The sequence below is a fragment of the Ascidiella aspersa genome, chromosome 1 (genome assembly GCF_963924565.1).
Source record: "Ascidiella aspersa chromosome 1, kaAscAspe10.2, whole genome shotgun sequence".
Lineage (NCBI taxonomy): Eukaryota > Metazoa > Chordata > Ascidiacea > Phlebobranchia > Ascidiidae > Ascidiella > Ascidiella aspersa.
Genome location: NC_139447.1, coordinates 23,212,033 through 23,231,720, shown reverse-complemented (window position 1 = coordinate 23,231,720; position 19,688 = coordinate 23,212,033). Strand labels below are relative to the sequence as shown.

The 19,688-nt window shown below is 36.2% G+C and overlaps 1 protein-coding gene across 1 annotated transcript; it reads left to right on the top strand.

The window, feature by feature from the left end:
• Nucleotides 1-5,979: 5,979 nt before the first annotated feature.
• Nucleotides 5,980-19,436, top strand: LOC146168345 (tripartite motif-containing protein 3-like). The gene is made up of 12 exons (XM_083381301.1): nucleotides 5,980-6,070; nucleotides 12,662-12,813; nucleotides 12,956-13,124; nucleotides 13,763-13,948; nucleotides 15,110-15,321; nucleotides 15,397-16,135; nucleotides 16,289-16,503; nucleotides 16,814-17,028; nucleotides 17,495-17,653; nucleotides 18,091-18,293; nucleotides 18,685-18,825; nucleotides 19,231-19,436. Exons 1-12 carry the CDS (start codon nucleotides 6,017-6,019, stop codon nucleotides 19,381-19,383), a joined length of 2,598 nt encoding a protein of 865 aa, XP_083237427.1. The 5' UTR covers nucleotides 5,980-6,016; the 3' UTR covers nucleotides 19,384-19,436.
• The last annotated feature ends 252 nt before the right edge of the window (nucleotides 19,437-19,688 follow it).

Here is a 19,688-nt window from a genome sequence, read left to right as displayed (position 1 = left end):
TTAAGAAACGAATGAAGTCATCCGTTTACACGAAAACTGCAACGTTAACCTTTGAAAAATTAAACCAAGTATAGAAAGCTTTTTTAGATTAAAAAAAGCTTTTTGAAATAACATGCGAATTTAAGCTATGTCTTGTATTCTAATAAGATAGTAGCAGATAAAGTATTAAAACAATATGTGTATATATATATATATATATATATATATATAAATAACTAGGCTTATAATGTCAAACCATACCACCATTCCGCGAATTTTAAGATTTCTATAGAAGTGCTGTGATCAAAATTCTGACGTTTTATCAAGAACCCAACCCAGGAATTTGGCGACGAGGGCGTTAGAGTGCCGGTTCACAAAATAAATGACAGGTAAGGAATATAGTTCTTAAATTTTTATTGGTCATCACCAGCTTAACACTGAAAACCGATATATTTATCACTTCAAGACAAATATTTTTACCCATTTATTGACTCTGCAATTTTACTGCTGACCCGAAAAGATGCAATACATTTTTTTGTGGAAAAAACACTGGAAGCGCCAAGAAGTCAAACCAACAGATGTTTAATTTGATATGTTGAAAAAAGGCATCAATTAAGTGAACTGGAGATAACTTCAAAACTGTAAACCATATTTGCTACTTTTCCAGTCACAAGCGCATCAAGCGAGCCATTATTCAGTACCGGTACTTAAAAATGCATCAAAAATGGGGTGGATACTATTTTCAATAGGGCTCGAGCTTTAATAAGGAATTTAACTTTTGTAAAAAGTATTTCTATGCTATACGCTAATTGCTGTTAAGCCTGCTTTTATTCTTTCGCCAACTTAACATGAAAGATATGCATGAGAGTTAACTGTAATTATGATTCATTAGTTTGCGGTATGTGAGTTTTGCGGCTAGCTGGCTACTGGTGTTTGACATATATTTGGTGTTTGGGCTAGTTTTGTTTATTTGATAAAGATTGTCGTTGTGCACAAGTTCGATCCAACTAAAATTTTGCCATCTTTAATAAAACAAAATTACTGGTCCAAATAACGCCTATTGGAATACATTCTAAAACCACCGGAATAGGTAAAATAAAGCCTAAATAAGATCTAAAACCATAGGCAGAGGGTATGGGGCGATTGGACACTGCCGCTCTGGCATCGACCACCTGACATTTGGTCGCCTCATTTTGGCATTAAACTGCCCGTCCTTTTTGGAGTTGAGAGTGGGCAATGGGCGGAGCTAGAATTTGGGTTAATTGACGTTGGATTAGAGGTTGAGTTAGTGATAAAGTGAAAGATGGGCTAAGGTGGTATGTGAGAGATTGTTTAGGTTGAAGCATGTGGTTAATTATGAGCCTCATTAAAGTCTTTTGCCCGATGAATCAACCTAACTATTAGTTCAAGGTAGAAACTTATTCAAATAGAATTGTTCATCTTCTGCTTCATACTTCTGATATGCTTCCAGACTGATTAGTTGGCATAAAAGCCACACAACCGTTCTGTTTATTAACTAGACAAGACTGGTGTATATTCACATAACGCTTCTGCTTATATAAGTGAGAATTTGCATAAATAACAAAAGGGCAATACGGAAAAGCGGAAATGATTCAGAACCCGAAGCCTGGCAGCCGGGAACTGTTACAGCAACGCGTTCACACAGGTGAAATACTTTTATCTGTAACGGAAATATGTGTCAAGATATAACATTATTCATGTGTGAAACAGCCAAATGCTTTGTTCTTACAGTGACAGCGAGTTTGGTAAACGCGTGAAAAAGTAGCAACATTTTTGATTATACATTTTGAAAAGAACACAACTCAAATAAACGTCTGAAATACTCAATAAAACATCTTAAATGACCCCAGTCGCTACAAGGTCTTAATATAGTTGTTTAGTTCTTACTCAGACAGATGTAGCCTACTATAGGTCTTTCTGTTGGGATGTAATTTTGACTTCCGGTACTAGCTATATTAGTCTATTTTTGCCGCCCTATTGCGAAATGTGTTTTATTCTGACGTTTATGTTATTTCGCTAAAATTTATTTATACACTTTTTTGACAAAATTTGTTACATTTTTAGTATTTTTGTTTCTGTTAATGAAAACAATTTTTTGTGTTGTGTTTCAACTTATCGCAATAACGTTAAAGACAAAACCTGCTAATTGAATGCAGTAGCTCCCAATAAAAAAAAAAGTATGAAAGGGGCGGATTAAGGCGGGGGCTGAGGGGGCTGCAGCCCCAGGCCAACTAAAAAAATCGGCCCATGGCTAACAACTTAATGATCACCAGACGTTATCTTTGTAAAAAAAACCTGTAAAGTTAAAACTATAGATATCATCGCTGGTGTCAGATCGTTTTATTTGTAATATATCCAATATGTTTATTTTGAGACCATAAGCGTCAATGCGTGTTTGTTACTTCACAATATGAAGCTAATATGCGAATAGAATATTAAAACAAATTACAACGAGCTACCCTAACTTATGTTTACATAATATAGCACATTAGATCAGTCAAATTGTCACAATACCTTGAAATCGTGTATGCTTTGAATATTATTATAGCATGTCGTAAATAGGTAATTCACGCCTTATCGGGCTACGTTCAAAGAAGTTTTAATGCAGAGTGGTATCAAGAAAATGTCAGAATGTGATGTACGTAATAAAGTTCGACTGATTTTTGAAAACGTAAGACACGAGATAAAGAAATACAAAAGTGGTTGAGAAAGCAAAAATCTGAAAGAGGGAAACTGGTTAGGCTCAAAGGGATATTTGATGCTGAAGGGAAATTGCTGATCAGTTAGTTAAGAGATAACTGCTGCCAAGTTGGACGTTATAGTTTTAAAAACTGCCAATTTTTTGCCATTACCGGTGATAAATTCAAAGGGCATCGTAATGCTTGTTTGGCGTGAACAACTAAACGGTTAAAAAATTAAACGCGAATTGGTTGTGATATTCACCATCATCAAAAATTATTTACTGATTCATGTCAAAACTTTTTGCATTTGATTCTGACAAAGGCAGATTTTTATCAGCTGTTAACGGCAATTGCATGGAAGCATGCACCAATTACGACTTGGCAAGGCACGAACCTTCTGAAACCTACGTTGTCTATTCACATATCAGAAATTTTAAGAAAGAAGAAAATAAAAGTGCAATTGGTGAGCGAAAGGAAATCTGAAAACACATCGCCTAATTCACCTAGCAGATTTAAAGAAAATTCTTATTTTTCCGAACCCAAATTGCAGCATACAATCGTGTTTAACAAAATTTTTTGTTTCGTGATATTAAAGAGAATGCTGAAACCTTGCTTTAGTATTACCCGGTACGATGATAATCTGGAAAAATCACTGCCTGAAAGGTGATTTATTTTTCTGTGCTGTTAAAAAACACTATTTTAACGTCAAAAGTAGCAAAGAAACTCAAATGTTTAGCTTTATTAACGATAATTGTTCAAGCTAAAGTTCATTTTCAGTCCTATTGGTAAAGAATTAAATGCGCTCGTCTATGGGCCCAACTAGGTTACATTCGTTAGCTCTACTCTGTATTAAAAACGAGATTTTAAGAAAAAATAGACAGCGATGAAGTTATCAACAGATTTGCTTTATCTAAACCAGTGGTGTCCAACTTAAACATGCCGACGTGCCAAATTTGATCTTATAACTTCTTCCCGTGGCAAAATTTAGCAACTATTTTTTTCTAATAATAAAACCGCTTATTTACAAAAAAAAAAAAAAAAAAAAACACGGTGTAATAATATAATCAGAAGTAGTTGTTAATTGCCGTAATCGCTGCGATTGTTTTCTATAACGAATAAACAGTGACAATTGGTAGTATAACAAATTTAGCATTATTTGGACAGTTGGCTGAATAACGATTAAGTATTTTTTGGGGCTTGCGCATAGGCGTAGCCATGGGGGACCTGAGGGGACATGCACCCCCGAAAATTTATAAATATTTTAAATTATAAAAAAATTATAAATACTTTTAGACAGTTTTTGCTTCTTCAATGGTTTTTGAGTATTGCGTTAACACTTTTGCTGCTTGAAACGGTTTGCTAGCATTGTTATTTGTGTTCGTTACGGCAGTTAATACAACGACAAAAGCTAAACAAAAGCTTTAGTTTCTTTTTGTTTCTTTTTGTTTGCCCCCCCCCCAAAATTTTTGGCTGGCTACGCCACTGGGCTTGCGTGCCATTTTTTACTATCGCGTGCCACATCCCTGATCTAAAGGTATAAAACATGTTAATTTTATCTGTCTAATTAGTGAATAAAACAGTCCTATTTCATGTTAATTCTGGTTGGAACAATAAACATAATGAAAATGACCAATAGGCCTCTGACTACCATACAACCCCAGGCCCATGAAAACCTTAATCCGGCCCTGATTCGTAACACACATTTTGTAGCACTAATCCAGCAGGTATTTATGCGCAGCCTAGTTAGTTTTGATGGCAAGTATTTATGTATTTATTGAAAAAACAAAAATTAAGATAAACAAAATAAACCTTTGAATAAAAGAATAGTTTGTATTATGAAAGTGGTTGTACTACAATAATCCACTAAATATACGTCGCCAGTTTGATTTGCACTGGATGTATACGAAAGGAATCAAACAAGGTCGATATTGCTCATAAATAATTCCGTGGATTCAACTGCTGTGCCTTTGCGTCAGTAGTTCGCCCTTTGTCATTCCTGGGTGAGCAATAGGCAAACCTGTCTGCATACGACCAAAACTATCGCATGCAGTGTCTGAGTATAAAACAAGTACTTAATAGGGGTTGGCAAACGACTAATTAGAGACGACTTGTACGTACGTTAGAAGGTCCAGGAAATTTAGTCCCACACTAAAACTTGTAGGGAATACGCATATACGCGTGTACGTGTGAGAGGTGTTTTCTAACTATATTAGTTGCAAGAGTGTACAAATAAAGCAAACCTTATGAATTAAATTACAACAAATTAACAATTTTATTAGGTGTTTGCCAAGACAAGAAAAGAGAAAATGAGGGGCATACCGGTATATACCGTCAGTTAAGTTTTCAGGTTTTTACCAAACGTTTGTTGAGTTTCATAAGTATGTATGCGAGATTTAAATAGTGGCCATCTTTTTCTCAGTTGGATATATTTAGGCATTGGATGCTAATCACCGTTTCTAGTAATTAAATAAAAAGTATGCCCACAGCATATCTCATAATTGTGGCAGACATATGGCCGTACTATGCGGCCCATTTTACATTTGAATCTTTAATACGAATCGTTAATATAAGGATTATCTTTTTAAGTTTAAGATATTTCGCGTCTGTTTTAAAAACAAGCGCAGATGCAAATGAGGAGTTTAATTGTCAACCATATAACTTGGTAAGAAGCTTAACTCAGCGAGATAGTATACATTTTGCAGTAAACTTAGTACCGTACTTTTTTTCTAAACATTGAAAGCGAAGTACTGAACAGTTAACAGTTATGCCGAGTTTGTCAGAAATAGTGTAGTCGACTAAATAATTCCCTAAGTTAACAGCAACATTCTCTTGCTCTTTATATTACGCAACCAACTAAAAAAAAGAAACGCTGGCGCTGGTCTAGAATCCTACCACAACGTACATTATTTGGGTTAAGGTGTGGTCAAGTATTAATATTAAATAATGAATATAATAGTACTTAACCCACCCACACCCAAACGCTAACTCGCACCCTAACTCAAATATTGTGCGATTATTTAAAAAAATTGTAGTAGGATAGACCAGCGCCGAAACGCTGTACAGCGAAAAAGAATAGATGCAAAATTGTATTACCATACAAACATATATAGGCTAACTTGCGCTTTCGCGTTCACACCTAAAAGAGTGAGTGGCGGCTGGCCTACCTACTAAAAAGTTGGCCCATCATAGAGTCAAACCGTAAAGTCACATAGTATCATTATTTAGTTAGGATACAATTAATCCAAAAATCTCTTAAATCTACCAACTGTGGTATAATCTCTTTATATAAAGGTTTAGAGTTTCCCAGCAAATCACTAGTGAATATCAAGAGAACAATGGAAATATTTATGGAATGCGGTATTTGTGGAAACTCCTATTTACAACCAAAGGTATGTGGTGCTATGCATATTTTAAATTCAACGTTTGAACGCGATGGTTCAAGTTTAATAAACAAATTAAACCCCAAGACATTTAAAAAAATCGATTTACCCAAAAAAAATTCCAACAAAACACGTTAAATTGCATCCAACAGTATAAAATTCTGTTGACCATTGATCAGTGATAACATGATAAATCAGGGGTTGGAAACCTTTTCCTAGTCGTGGTCCAAAGCTAAATTCAGAAACGTATCGGCGGGCAAGAATTTATTACAGCTGACAATTTTGTTGTTAAAACATGCAGGTTTTAGGCATTTTATCATAACAAAGAACTCGGGCTATTTTTGGCAAATGGGTCTAATTGCATTTAAGAAGATCGTATGACTTTTTATTTATTAAAACAAATAAAACATGTTTTATTTGTTTTAATAAATAAACAGTCTTAGATCTTTGGATACGAAGACAAGAATCTTTCTTTTACATTTTATTGTCCGCGGGAGATCCTTACTTTTCTGAAGCGTTTCAGCTTACATTTGAAAAGGCGACAAAAAATTCGCTTGTTTGGTTTAAAATATGAGTACATTGCGTCATCGGTGATCAGAATGAAAAAGTAGGATAAAAATATTTTGGGGAAACACCTCTGATAAGCCATTGCAACATTAATTGTGAAATAAGACCTTGTGAGTAGGGACGGGTCGCCAGCCAAGGTCCCCCTCCAACTATATTTTTGGCAAAAGTCTGACGTGCACATACGCAGTACCAAATTTCGAAACTGGTAAGGCAAAACATGCAAATAGTCAAGATGGAATTACATGTGGTTTGCCAACCACGAATTGTGGGTCATTATGACACCCCTAAAAGTGGATTGTTAACTATGCACCTTAGTTTAGTTACTGCTACGTAGATTGTTCTCGAGGGAACTCTTGCGGCAAATTTGGTTGAAATCCGTTCAAATCGCGCGAAGCGCTAAAATTTGTGTTTATCTACGTTAACTAGGCAAAATTTTAGATGCATTATATCTGACCAAAAATGTCATAGTTAGTTTTAACAGCCCCTGTGCTGATAAGCTCAGACCCACCTAAAGTGGTTCTGCTTTGCTCGTCATGGCCTATGGCCTGCCTTGCAATTGTCAACAACATATTTCTCAGACCACATATCGAAGGTTCAGACGGGTTTGGCGGTGAGCGAAGAACGATAAACGAGACGTGCGCTGTCAAATAGAATTGACTGTACTAGTCTGTTAAGTCCGTCGCGCTTGAGGTTAATTTAACAGTTAAAGGCAATACTTAGTTGATGACAACAAGCTAAATAAATGTTGTTAGAATCAATAATTATCAAAAGCTGTACAACCATTTTAAAAGAGGCAAGACTATGGTATAAGCGCAGTGTTTTGTGTATGACACTACAATTATCACCAACAGTGGAAACCAAAATTTAGTAAGTCAAACAGTGGACTGGGTTGTATGCAGAATATACCTGATATCGATTTACATAAAGCAGACCATAAACAAACATAAAACAAAAATTATAACTGCCATTGGGGGTATGTTTTTTTTTCAGAATCAGGCTTTAACGAAATAGTATAAACTAAGCTAAAATTAATTGCCGCATTTTTTGTGAAAATTTTGTACAGGTTGAGTTATCAAAACCTTTAGTTGTCGGGAAAGGGCATGGCCTGGTGCCTCAATTGGTTCGTTACTGGACCAATGTCACTGCTAGATACCAGTGCGCAGTTGAATGCCGGGACGCGGTCACTAAAAACGTAACAAGTTATGTTTCACACTGATGGCGGCATGTTGCACGTTGTATTCTGAGTTCACAATACACAGGGAAACATTCAATCTGATTCCGCAGCTGGCGATTCTGTTTACACAAAATTACATTTTTGTTCTGCAACTGTAAAACGAGTGTAGTACAGTTTATATTTATAATAAATATACATTTTAAAATTAGAGTAAAGCTGATACAGACAACCGTAGTGTCGGCTATTTGCTGATTTGTACACTCAATAAAACACTTCCTACCTTATAACAACGGAAGCATGCAATGATAATACGGACATTGGTGTGTAGACGCAGCGTCCGACGGACAGCTTTTTGTTTGACCAAGCTTGTGTTGAAACGTAATACCTGTGATCGTAAGTGTTTGCACAGTCGTAATATTGTTATCGAATCAGAGGTGAAGTGGAGTATAAATAAATGCTTCACGTTGCAAAATTAAGAAAATATGTCAAATTTTTACTTTTTTTATTGTGATGAAAGGTTTAGCATTTTTATTTGGAGGCTTAACGCAGTGCAAGGTGTAACATTTCAGTTTTTGAAGCACAATTTTCTTATTAGACAGTGAATAGCGCTTTGATCTTAAAAAAGAATGAAAAAATCCTAAATGAGGTAAATTTAATGGAAAGACAAGCTGAAATGATAGAGAATATTCCATTACCGTTTTAGGTAAGATACGAAACGAAATCATTGTTTGACGACCTTGGAAAATCTAAACGACCAACCAAGGCGTCGAGACATACAGTTTTAGGAACCTCACCTCTGCACTAATCTCAACTGGAATAAGAACTAAGCAAATTAAATAAGCCTGAAATAATCAGAAAAAGGCAACCCCATACCGAAATTTATCACCAACTCCACCGATAACTCCAATCCTAACCTACATTCTAGCCCGACTCAATATCTTTAGCACTAAACAAGGGCGATTATTCCGTAATAAAATTTGGCTCCCACAAACGACAATGCCAGGACTAATCCCCGCACTCCCTCTCCCGGTAGTAGATCTTAATTAGGCTATTACGATCTTAGACGAGTTAGGTATTATTTTTGACGAGTTTGGTATTATTCCTTTGTTGATAATACTACATATTTGGTTTAATTATGTCGTTGGTTTTATACTAATAACTCCGCTTATATATTTTTGGTTGGTAGGTCTTATTGCGTGTTCCAAATTATATCGTTTTTATTGGGTACATAGGCCATCCAGTCACGTTTTTATTGGGTACATAGGCCATCCAGTCACACTCGCTTGCATGCCAGTTACTTATATCAAACGTTAATGATTAAATCACCGTTTTCGCAATGTGTCAATAGTTTAACTGCTCTAACAGCACAGAAAAAGCATTTAGTTTACATTTAAACATTAACTAACATTCGTTTAGGTTTTGTCTGGCAATTTTTTTGGAAAAGTGGGGTACGTACTGCTTGTTATCCCAGCAAGACTTGAACAGTAATATAATTTTTTATGTGTATTTTCATAGTGAATTGTTGGTAATTTTAGTTTTCCTTAACCTTTAAACATCTAAAGCTTACGTTTTTGATTACTAAGGTTTGAAATAAACTACAGTATAGCAGCGCCCATCGTTGGTTTGTCAACATGTCTATTGGTGCACAAATATGCCGTTGCAGTCTAATCGCGCGTAGCTAAATTGGCCAACTGTTAATTTAAATATGAGTTCGTGACGCATTAGTCATATAAAAAGGATTCGCATGTTGCTCGAAATAACGGTATTCAGTGTTTGATTTACCAAAAATTGCATTTTGTGGAGTTTAACAGTCACACGGCTCAATATGCCATACTCCCACAGTATATAGATATAGCGCCTTAATTTGGACCAGGGGCGGATCTAGGGGGGCGATATGGCCATGCCCCCCACCCCCCCCAAACTAAAAAATATGTACATTTTTTTACTTGATAGGCAGCTTATTTTCGCGGTTCCCTAGGTAGTATGGCCTATTTTCGCCAAAATAACACATATTTTTAAGCTTTGTAGTGGTGTACGAGCTTATGGCGCCATATAATGAATATTTCAAGAAAATGGTAAAATTCGTTTTGCGCACTCGCGCAAAGCGGCGTTTTTCAGATTTGCAGAGACGGCTTTAGTGACCGCACGCTGACTCAACTAACTTAAATCCAAGTACAATTAAAAGCTTTTTTGTTGTTAAGGCAAATCTGTATCAGAACCAGCCTGCCAATATACTTCATCCGGCCCGCCGCCTCTTTAAAAAATTAGACACGAGTCCATATTTTAAATACTTTTTGACTATTTTAAGTGTGTAAATGCGAAAAATTTTCGCGCTTCGCGCTAATGATCATTGTACATCCAGTGTGTTTACGTTTTGATGCTCTTTTTGAACTAGATCAGCGCTTCTTTACTGTTGCGCCGTGGAAAGCTGCCAAGTGCGTCGAGGACAAACGAAAAACGTATTCAAACATAATCGAAAAATATTTTTTAACAATTTTTTTTTTAAATGTAACAAAAACAAGAAATTTAAAAGAAATATCGGTATACCAAAAAAATCGCGCTCGCTTCGCTCGCCAGGTGTGCCCCAAATAGTTAACAAACACTAAAATAGATTAACTATAAAATGTATCGCGTTTTCTCAAAGTAGTTTTATTACACTTTTTCAATAGTAGTAGGGGGGTGACGACGTGTGGACTCGAATTTTAAACCAGGTATACGCTTTTTTAGCGAATTTGCTACAAGACTTTACTGCCTCCTTAACAGTAATTATAAACACGTTTTTAAAGTGCAAAAAAATCCGAGGCCCACCTGATTCACAATTAATATAAAGTTGTAATAACACAAAATCTCTTTTAACATATGTTGTGCGGTCCGCAGAGACCTTTCTGAGTTTGGTTTTGGCCCGCGACTACTACACAAAGGTTGCCGACCCTTGTGTAAGGATTTGAATAACCTATCCAATGTTAGGATTAACTCTGCATAGAGTTTTTCTCATTTCAGCAACCTTTTTTGGCAAAAACCAACTACAGTAACTTAAAAATTGAGAGAAGTGTCATGAAAGAACCACAGCTGACCGCAGCAGACAACGCTATGATTTAATTGCGACGTGGCCTCGGCGCTTTTTCGGTGGCATGAGCGGTTGCTCTCGCCTTTTCGGGAAAAAGCAAGATGTGTAGACAATAGACATGGTAGCGTCTTTTAGCGATCAAGCGCCCCTCCTGCCCTTTTCATGAAAAATGATATATTGCTTTCAAAACGTTAAATATTATGCGACGGAAATCATAAAGCAGTGTTGTACACGCAAGAAACTTGGCTCAAGCCGAGTACTAAAAATTTCTTAACTTTTCTATTGTTTAAGAGAACAATAGAACAAAAGAATCTATTGTTCTTTTGGAGAAATCCGAGTACTCAGTTTCTTATAGAGGGTTTCTTATAAAAAAAATGCGTGTAGCCAAGTGGGGGCCTAGACCCTAATCAAAAATTAAAATGTTACTGTTTATGGGTATTTTCGTTTTTTGCCAGGCTCTTCAGACAGACATCCTGACAACGCCTATGGCTTAACTTAACATTTTGAAGTCAATTAAGTTGTTTCCAAAAACGTATTATACTTACGCTCTTTAGATTCTAGTAGCCAAACAAAAGATATATAGAAGACCCTAGTTTAAACTTTTTATTTGATTGCTGAATTTTGTCCTATATACTCTTATAAACTCAGAAAAAAAAAATGGACCAGGGAGTGCTGGTGAAAAAGTGTACAATTCTTAATAAACGTTTTTTGTATGCATAAGAAACCGCTATACCAGTAGAATTTAGGGTAATTTACAATGGATTCGCTTGCTCTCTTGTTTAACTTAAAAATAGAAAAATTAGAAAATTCAAGTAACTTTTACTAGTCCACAGGAGTAGGGCTTGAGGTACGGAAAAATGCAAAAAAAATCGTAAAATGACATGGTTGACATTTGTTAAAACATTTTTGGTACCATTTTAAGCCAATCTAAAGGGCGTGGCCGCAAAAAATTTTCCGGGGGAGACCCCCGGACCCTCCAATATTTCGGCTCGCTACGCTCGCCTGCGGTACATGTTGCCCTTACCAAAAAATTCGCCCCCTTGCCCTGAAATCGCTCCGGTGTCCCTGACAATTGTCGCAAAAAAAGAGGCGCAAAATGTTTTCGTAGTTTTGCTGTTAAATTGACAAAACACAGATTGTGAAGAGGGTGGCATGGTGCACAACTTAGATGTTCTTCAACATATTATACTGTTGTGACTAAACACAGCCCCAATAGGTCGCAATATGTAGCAAATATTGTGCCAAAATTCGAGAAACTATATTAAAACATAAGTAGCCTCAAGGTTCGCAAATCGCAAAATTATGAATCATTTTTCTTTAGTTTCTTTTCTAAACATGTGTAATTTTGATGTTATGCATAGGGTGGCATATACGCAGATTTAATAACTAACACAACATGGAACTGATAAAATCATTATAAAAAGTTAAATATATAAAGATAGAGCTTGCGCCCACCTAAGAATTGCTTGGCTCCCCTCTATTGACAATCGACATGACCTGTATTTTAAAAAATCGCAATGGAAGAAAGAACAGGGATAGTTACGTAACTAGAATAGGCTTCAGGAATTTTTTTTGTAAAAAAACAGATAAACAAAATATAAAAGTTGTGAATCCAGGTTTTTGTGAAAAAACGGAAGCTACTCGCGTACCACCTGAAAGACCTTCGCGTACCACAGGTTGTGAACCCCGCCCTAAAGGAACAAAAAATCTGTAAAAATGGATTAAAGTGATTGAAGTTTAGCCCTTAGGTGACATTGTAAAAAAGATTGTTTTACTTTTTTGCTTTAAACAGATTTTGCCATGCTTCCACACATTTTGTAAGCACTGCCTGCTCCAAACAGCTCCGTCGCACAGTATTACGTTAACATGCCCGCAGTGCACGGCAAACTCAATACTACCAGAAAAGGGAGTTGACCAATTAACTGATAACTCATTTTTCATTCGGTGAGTGGTGTTTTTTTTCATTTTGAAGCCACAAACGTTCGCCATTACCATAAAAAGCATTACCATAGCTTAACTTATACTGTGATTGTTTTTATAACTGTCTGGTTTTCTTTACACTTATGTTCAACTTTTTGTGACAAAGGCTAATGGAAGCACAACCACCAACTAAATTCAGTGTTACTGATGACGAGGCTACGATGGACACAAGTCGTTTTTCGAATGGAGACGCACCACAGGATAGCCAAGCATTGCACGACGTCGTTGACAAAATTGAAACGCAAAGTTCTGAAATATTTCATCATAACTTTCAGGTAGAAAACGGTAACATCTGTCCTAAACCGTAATTTAATTTTTATACAAAACTAAATGTCATTTAAGCGAAGAACATCCATCCGTATTGTCCTATCGGTCCTTAAATAAAAGTTACATTATTTAAAAATACTTATTGTATTCTTTCCGATACCGATACGGCATATATTTTAAACAAAAAGTAGATTCGATTCCAAATGACATCTTTACCATCAAATTGAAGCGTTTGTTTCGGGTCATTAGGCGAAAATTTGCTATAGAGTTGTCTACATGTGTTAATTTGCTATTTTGTTTTAGTAAAATCACCTTTCAGGGTAGATTCGCTGTTTTCTATCGCAAATTATGTTTGAAATTCCTATGTTAATTTGGCATCAGGTTGACACCGATGCAACCTCAGTATCGCCCGATCTGATTGTTTCGGACTTCCCTTGAATTAATGGATAACCCAGTGTTGCTTATCCAGCAGTATTATATAATCAATCGACGTTTCGACGTCCTATAGTACAGAACATGAATTAATAGATGTTTATTGAATACAAATATATAGGGGCATGTACGTAAATTTTAGCCAATACTTTTACAACTTGGTTTCATACGTGGTTTAAACTCGTCGATTTTCTTCTGTATTGTCTTGATTTAGATCACTCCATCTCCACCCTTGGACAACTGCCATTGCCCAAACGGTGGAACATTAGAATTCTTATGCACATTATGTGACCGGGTCGTGTGTGAAAAGTGTTCACAAGATGCTCATATTGACCACAAATCTAAACTAAAGAGTCTCAATGAAGCAGCAAATGATTGTGAAACAGAATTGGTAATGCAGGTGAGGCGTGTTTGGTAGGTTTCTTTAAAATTTTTAAAATCCTATTTAGTAGTTTTAAAAATCCATGGAAATTTTAGTTTACGAATACGAACAAAATCACTTTTTACAATCAAGCAAATAAATGTGATAATTAATTTATAACACGTCATTCGATCAAATTAAATGCTTCTTTATCATGAGCTGTTTTTGCAATAGTATAGCATGATGAATTGTTCATTTTGATTAAGCTCGCAAAGTTAGGTACATTATGCAATTTATTATGCTTATTGTTTGTTCACATCGTAGGTACAACTACATTAATTATTCCTTCAGTTAGAATTAATCTGATAAATACTCCAGTTAACCTAGGTAGCGCCGGGTTAGAATAAACTGGTAAATACCTAATTTAACCTCGATAACGCTGGGTATTTAATTTACTACTAAAACCTAAAAGCCAACTTGCTTATCATAATTTTAGATTGTATATAGTTTTTTTAAACCTGAATAAATATGTGTATGTTAGCATAGTCGTTTTTGTCGGAACTATGTGTTACACTACGATTACACAATGCAAAGTCAGATCAATCAATCTTTTCCGTATAACAGATTGCTGTAATACAGTCTTTAGATCGTCAGAAATAACTTTAAGCGGTAACACAATCGTTGAATTTATACGCTGCATATAACAAAATGTTTTATGGTTGGAAAAATATTTTAAATTTTGGCATGAACTTGAGTTTTATAAATCTACGTTATAAAATGATATAAAAGGTTTATCGTTATGTTTATACCTTTTTTTAGTAAAACGATTTACCGTTTCACACAAAATACTCACACAAACCTCAGATTTTAGGTAGAAATAGTGGTGACTGGAGTAGTTTTTAGTTAACGCACAACGCACAATAGGTTTGAAAACCATTGTAGGGTTGGCGGGGTTTTGGATAGGCTTTTTGGTGAAAGAAGGTCATATTCGTAGAAATGTTTGCAAAACAAGTTATGGCTGTTTGTTTTTGCAGAAAAACAATAAAAAAACAATCACCACCTTAAAATTGTAAGTCAAATAATTATACCGCAATGCCTGAATAAATAGTATAACAACTCTATCAGGCAATATAAATGGTACTCGTACACCGAGCCATAACTAAACTGTCCCAACCTATAGGTTTTCTTCTGTTTTGTAAGGTGAACGAAATTCGACAACGGGTGCTTTACCTTCAACGCTGTCAAACCTTTCTTAACGAAACAGCGCAAGAACTATCAGTTAATCGGGATTGTGCAGAGATGTCAGTGAACGAAGCATTTGAGAAACTTGAGAATGAAATTCGTCGTCGAAAAGAAGAGGCTTTTCAAATGATTGAATTGGAATTTCAAATAAAACGTCAAATTCTTGATAGGTAAGCCTACATTATCGCCTTAAATTTGCAATTATTACTATTTTTGCGGTTTTCCACGATTTTGCGTTATTGAAGGCAACGCGGCGATCTAAGTACAGCTCTAAAAAACATGACGTCAGCTGTTAACTTAGTGGAGATGAGTGTTAAACAAGAATGTAAAGAAATGGGCGATTGCAACGACAGTGGCATAGTTCAAGATTCTCCAGAGGAAAGTGAATCGGTTTCTGACGACCAAAACATTTTTAAAACGGATAATTCTAGCAATATTAAAACTTACCTTCTACACAAGCACATGTCGACAAGACTATCAAACCTCAGGGACTACGGACGATCTAGATTACCTGAAGCGATCACCCCAATTATGAACAATCCTAAGCAGGCTGCCCAATGCGATACTAACAATAACGAAACCAACCTCAAAGAACTTGGTAGTTATTTTACCAAAGCCTTTGCGTCACCAGTCGACAACCCGTGTCTGGCTTGGGAAACGTCTAAAGAATTTTCGAACCTTGTTGATGTTGCGAGCTCAGTGCAATGTGGAAGCGTAGTAAGTGACCACATCGTGGCGCACTCGGGCACCCTGACAGGTTCGAGCTTAAGCAACTCAGCAACGTGCAATGTCGGGCAGGAGGAAAGGATATTTCTCACCACAAAAGACCACTTGGGGAACGTCGAACGCGGGGTTTGTGGCGCAGTGGAAGCCACGATAACGTCATGCAAGGAAACTAACCAAACAACTTCACCCAATCACATTCATTCACCTGAAAAATCGAGCACACCTGTCAAGGAAGCCACTGCAATAGAAAAATGCAAGGTGCCTATATTGAAATACGCTATGTAAATTAATTTGAAGTGATTTAACTCATGTACGTGGCGCGAATCACATTAGAATTTAAACAAACCTTTTTTTACTTATATAACGTTTTTACTTATATAGTTTAATTACGAATTGCTTATATTTTGGTAGATAATTTCAAACAATCCGGGATCGTACGAAATAGTATTCACACCTAACGCCAAGGGGAACTTCTTACTCACTGTGAAAGTACATGGTCAGCACGTCGCTAAGAGTCCTTTAATGCTCAGGGCTGAAGAACTTCCAAAAGTTTTGCAGTCGGTAAAAGATGAAAAAATACGGCGCGTCAAGAATGTGCGACAAAAGGCTCTGAAAAGACCACAAAGGTAGAAAGTGCGTGTTGTACGGCAGGCTATGTTTTTATGTAAACTTTTGTTTTGGTTTCTTGTTTAAAGAATGAATATAATATTAAAAAGAGTTCAAATGAATGTAAGTAAAGATGGCCGAGGGCGCTTTCAATCAGTTTTGACCATTCGTTTAGCAATTCTGCTGCAAATGGCCAAACTATACGCTTAAAACCAGTCGGTTTACTTTTAACAGTGTTAAAGCCGTTGTTTGCCAATACTTTCTGCTTTTAACGCCGTCATAATTATTTAACAAAATACTTTACTTGAAACCAATTTTAATCTGCTGAAGCGCTGGTCCGATTAAAAGCTCTATCGGTGACGACTTGATTGTTCGGTTCGGTGTCAGGGGACGAGGAAAGGGCGAGTTCGCCAACCCCCAGGATGTGGCTACGAATAACAAGGGTCGTTATTACGTCACAGACAGCAACAATCAGTGCATTCAAGTGTTCGAGTTGCGAAACGAAGGCCTTACAACCAAGTGCTTAGATAGGATCGGCAAAAGAGGTACAGCATAAACAATGTCCGCGATGCCTATTTTAAAGTTTTCAAATGTAAAATTGCGCACACAACTTACATATGTCCCTGCTGCAGTGATTCCTATGATGTCCAAATAGAAACGTTGCATATTTACACACAAAAATAAAACGCGTTGCATGTTCAGTTTCCATGAGTTAATGGATGAACTCAATGTAGACACACATATATCCAGCAAAACAATCTACTAAAACAGATATTTCGCATGAAAAACAGTGTTAACTACATTGTATAAAAATACAACTCAATGAAATCAACTTAAACTTAATAATCTTAAACATTTTTTTTTTGTAAGTATTGTTGGTAATTTATTTAATAGTTGTAAAAAATAAATTTGAGAGTCTTTAGGGTTATAAAATTTATTTAAAAGAAGAGCATGACGCGACAAGAAAAAATACCTTTTGATTGCCCTATGTCCTTTATTCCATTTACCCAGGTAGGGGGATAGGGCAGCTGCAGCGACCAACGGGGATCGTGGTCTTTAAGAACGGAGACTTGATTGTGTCCGATTACGAGAATAAAATCGTCAACGTCTTCTCACCTTCAGGCGTGTACAAACATAGGATCGGCAGTGGCAAATTAATGGGGCCAAGAGGTATTAAGCAAGTAATCAATATTAATGTAATATAACAATAACAACTTGTACCGCTGCCTGCTTGCGCCTACAGCACAGCATAAACCCTCAATAATAGAGTGCGGCAGTATTTTATGATCCAAGATTGGCAGCATCTCGCGCTACATTATAATATTCGTGTTCACAGCAAAAATACACTATTAAACGTTCTAAAAAGGGGGCAACACTTTTTTATAAATTCGTGCGCAACATGTCACCCGAGGCTTATGTTTAGATTACCCAGGTTTCAGCATAACTTAAAATATAGGTAAACTTGTTTGAGAATTTGATAACTAATAAAAAATGTGATTTTGATACTTTCTTGGATAAAGACGAGGTTTGGGCAGTTCATTGGCCTTTTTTAAATGTTTCTCTTTTAAAAAGATTGCTGTTGAATTTAACTTGTTACCTTTGAATAGGCGTGTGCCTTAACAACGAGGGACAACTTGTAATCGTCGATAACAAGCTTTGCCAGATCTTTATCTACCAAATTAACGGAAAGCTTGTGACGAGGTTCGGTACCCGAGGAACAGGAGCCAATCAGCTGGCGGGGCCGCATTACGTGGCAGTGAACAAACGCAACGAAATATTCGTCACGGACTTTTATAATCACTCTGTAAAGGTATAGTATTTTTAATGAACGAAAGCCGTACATTGAAAGGGAAAAACAAATTGAATTAACATTGCGTACAAAGTAAAATCGTTTATAGAAAAAACAGTCAGTGCTAATTTTACTTTCAGGCCTGAATTAACCAATTTAGGCAATTTAAGCGTGATTGTCAGATATACATTGAAACTATTATAACTTAAAAAAATTTTAGGGTAACTCAATTACCGCTAAATATTCTAAGAATTAATAGAATTTACAGGTTTTAATAAAATAAATTACATAATGCATTTCATAATATAGTTTACTTTTATCCAAATTAGTTTTTACGACACTGTTGAGCTTAAATGTTGAGTGAAGCTAATACCTATACAGTCCTATATCTTACTTTATGTTTTGCTGAAAGGTGTTTTCCGAGTCCGGTGCTTATCTCCGCAGTTTTGGCAACAAAGGAGAAGGATGTGGACAGTTCAACGCGCCCACTGGAATTGCAATCGATTGTAAAGGGAACGTTGTGGTCGCTGATTGGGGAAACAGTAGAATTCAAGTAAATCGTTCATTACCTTTCACATTGCTGTCTATAAATAAAATTTAGAACGCTTTGAATTTCATAATTGTACGTTATTGATTATTTTTACAGACTTGGGTTGAATTTTAAATTGTTGAGTGAAACAACTTTATTGAATTACATATTTTTGTGAAGTGAATTGACAAAGTGTTTTTTTTTGTAAAACGGGCCCACAAACCGTTCTATATATATTAGGATACAATATGTTTGTTTTGCCGTATCAATGTAGTTTCAAACCGTCAACAACATACAACAACAAATAGCAAATAAAATGTACTTTCGGAAAATACTAGGATTGACTTTAATTATTTTTCGTCGTGACATTTAATTGCAGTTAAGTCGTAGGTACGACTTTAGAAAAATGCAATATCTTTGATTTTACAGATTTTCGATGACGAGGGTTCATTTTTGTCCTACATCAACGTCGAATCGGAACCTCTTTATGGTCCGCAAGGCGTCGCAGCGTCTACCAAGGGATATGTCGCCATTGCAGACTCTGGGCATCAGTGTGTCAAAGTTTATAAAATACTACACTAGTGTTGTTTTATTTTTACGAAGAACACAGGTTACTTTTTTGTTGAACTGTGCTTTATTACTCATGCGCAATATATATTTTTTCTGCTTGGTGATTTCAATGCATGTCGGATTTACGTTCTGGTCAGAACTAGGGTATACACATGGGCGCCCGCACGGGGGGGAAAGGGGGGGGGGGGCTGGAATTTCAAAATGCGATTATTAGTATTATTTATAAGTGTAATATGTATTACTTATAAAGGTTAAACTATTATACATTACCCATTGACCCCAGTGGCGTATCTAGGGGGCGGAAGTTCTTACCACCC

Coding starts and splice junctions, on each gene's coding strand:
- LOC146168345 (XM_083381301.1), top strand. CDS start 6,017: ATGGAAATATTTATGGAATGCGGTATTTGTGGAAACTCCTATTTACAA. Junction 12,814..12,955: donor GATAACTCATTTTTCATTCG/GTGAGTGGTGTT, acceptor TTTGTGACAAAG/GCTAATGGAAGCACAACCAC. Junction 17,654..18,090: donor CAAATTAATGGGGCCAAGAG/GTATTAAGCAAG, acceptor ACCTTTGAATAG/GCGTGTGCCTTAACAACGAG.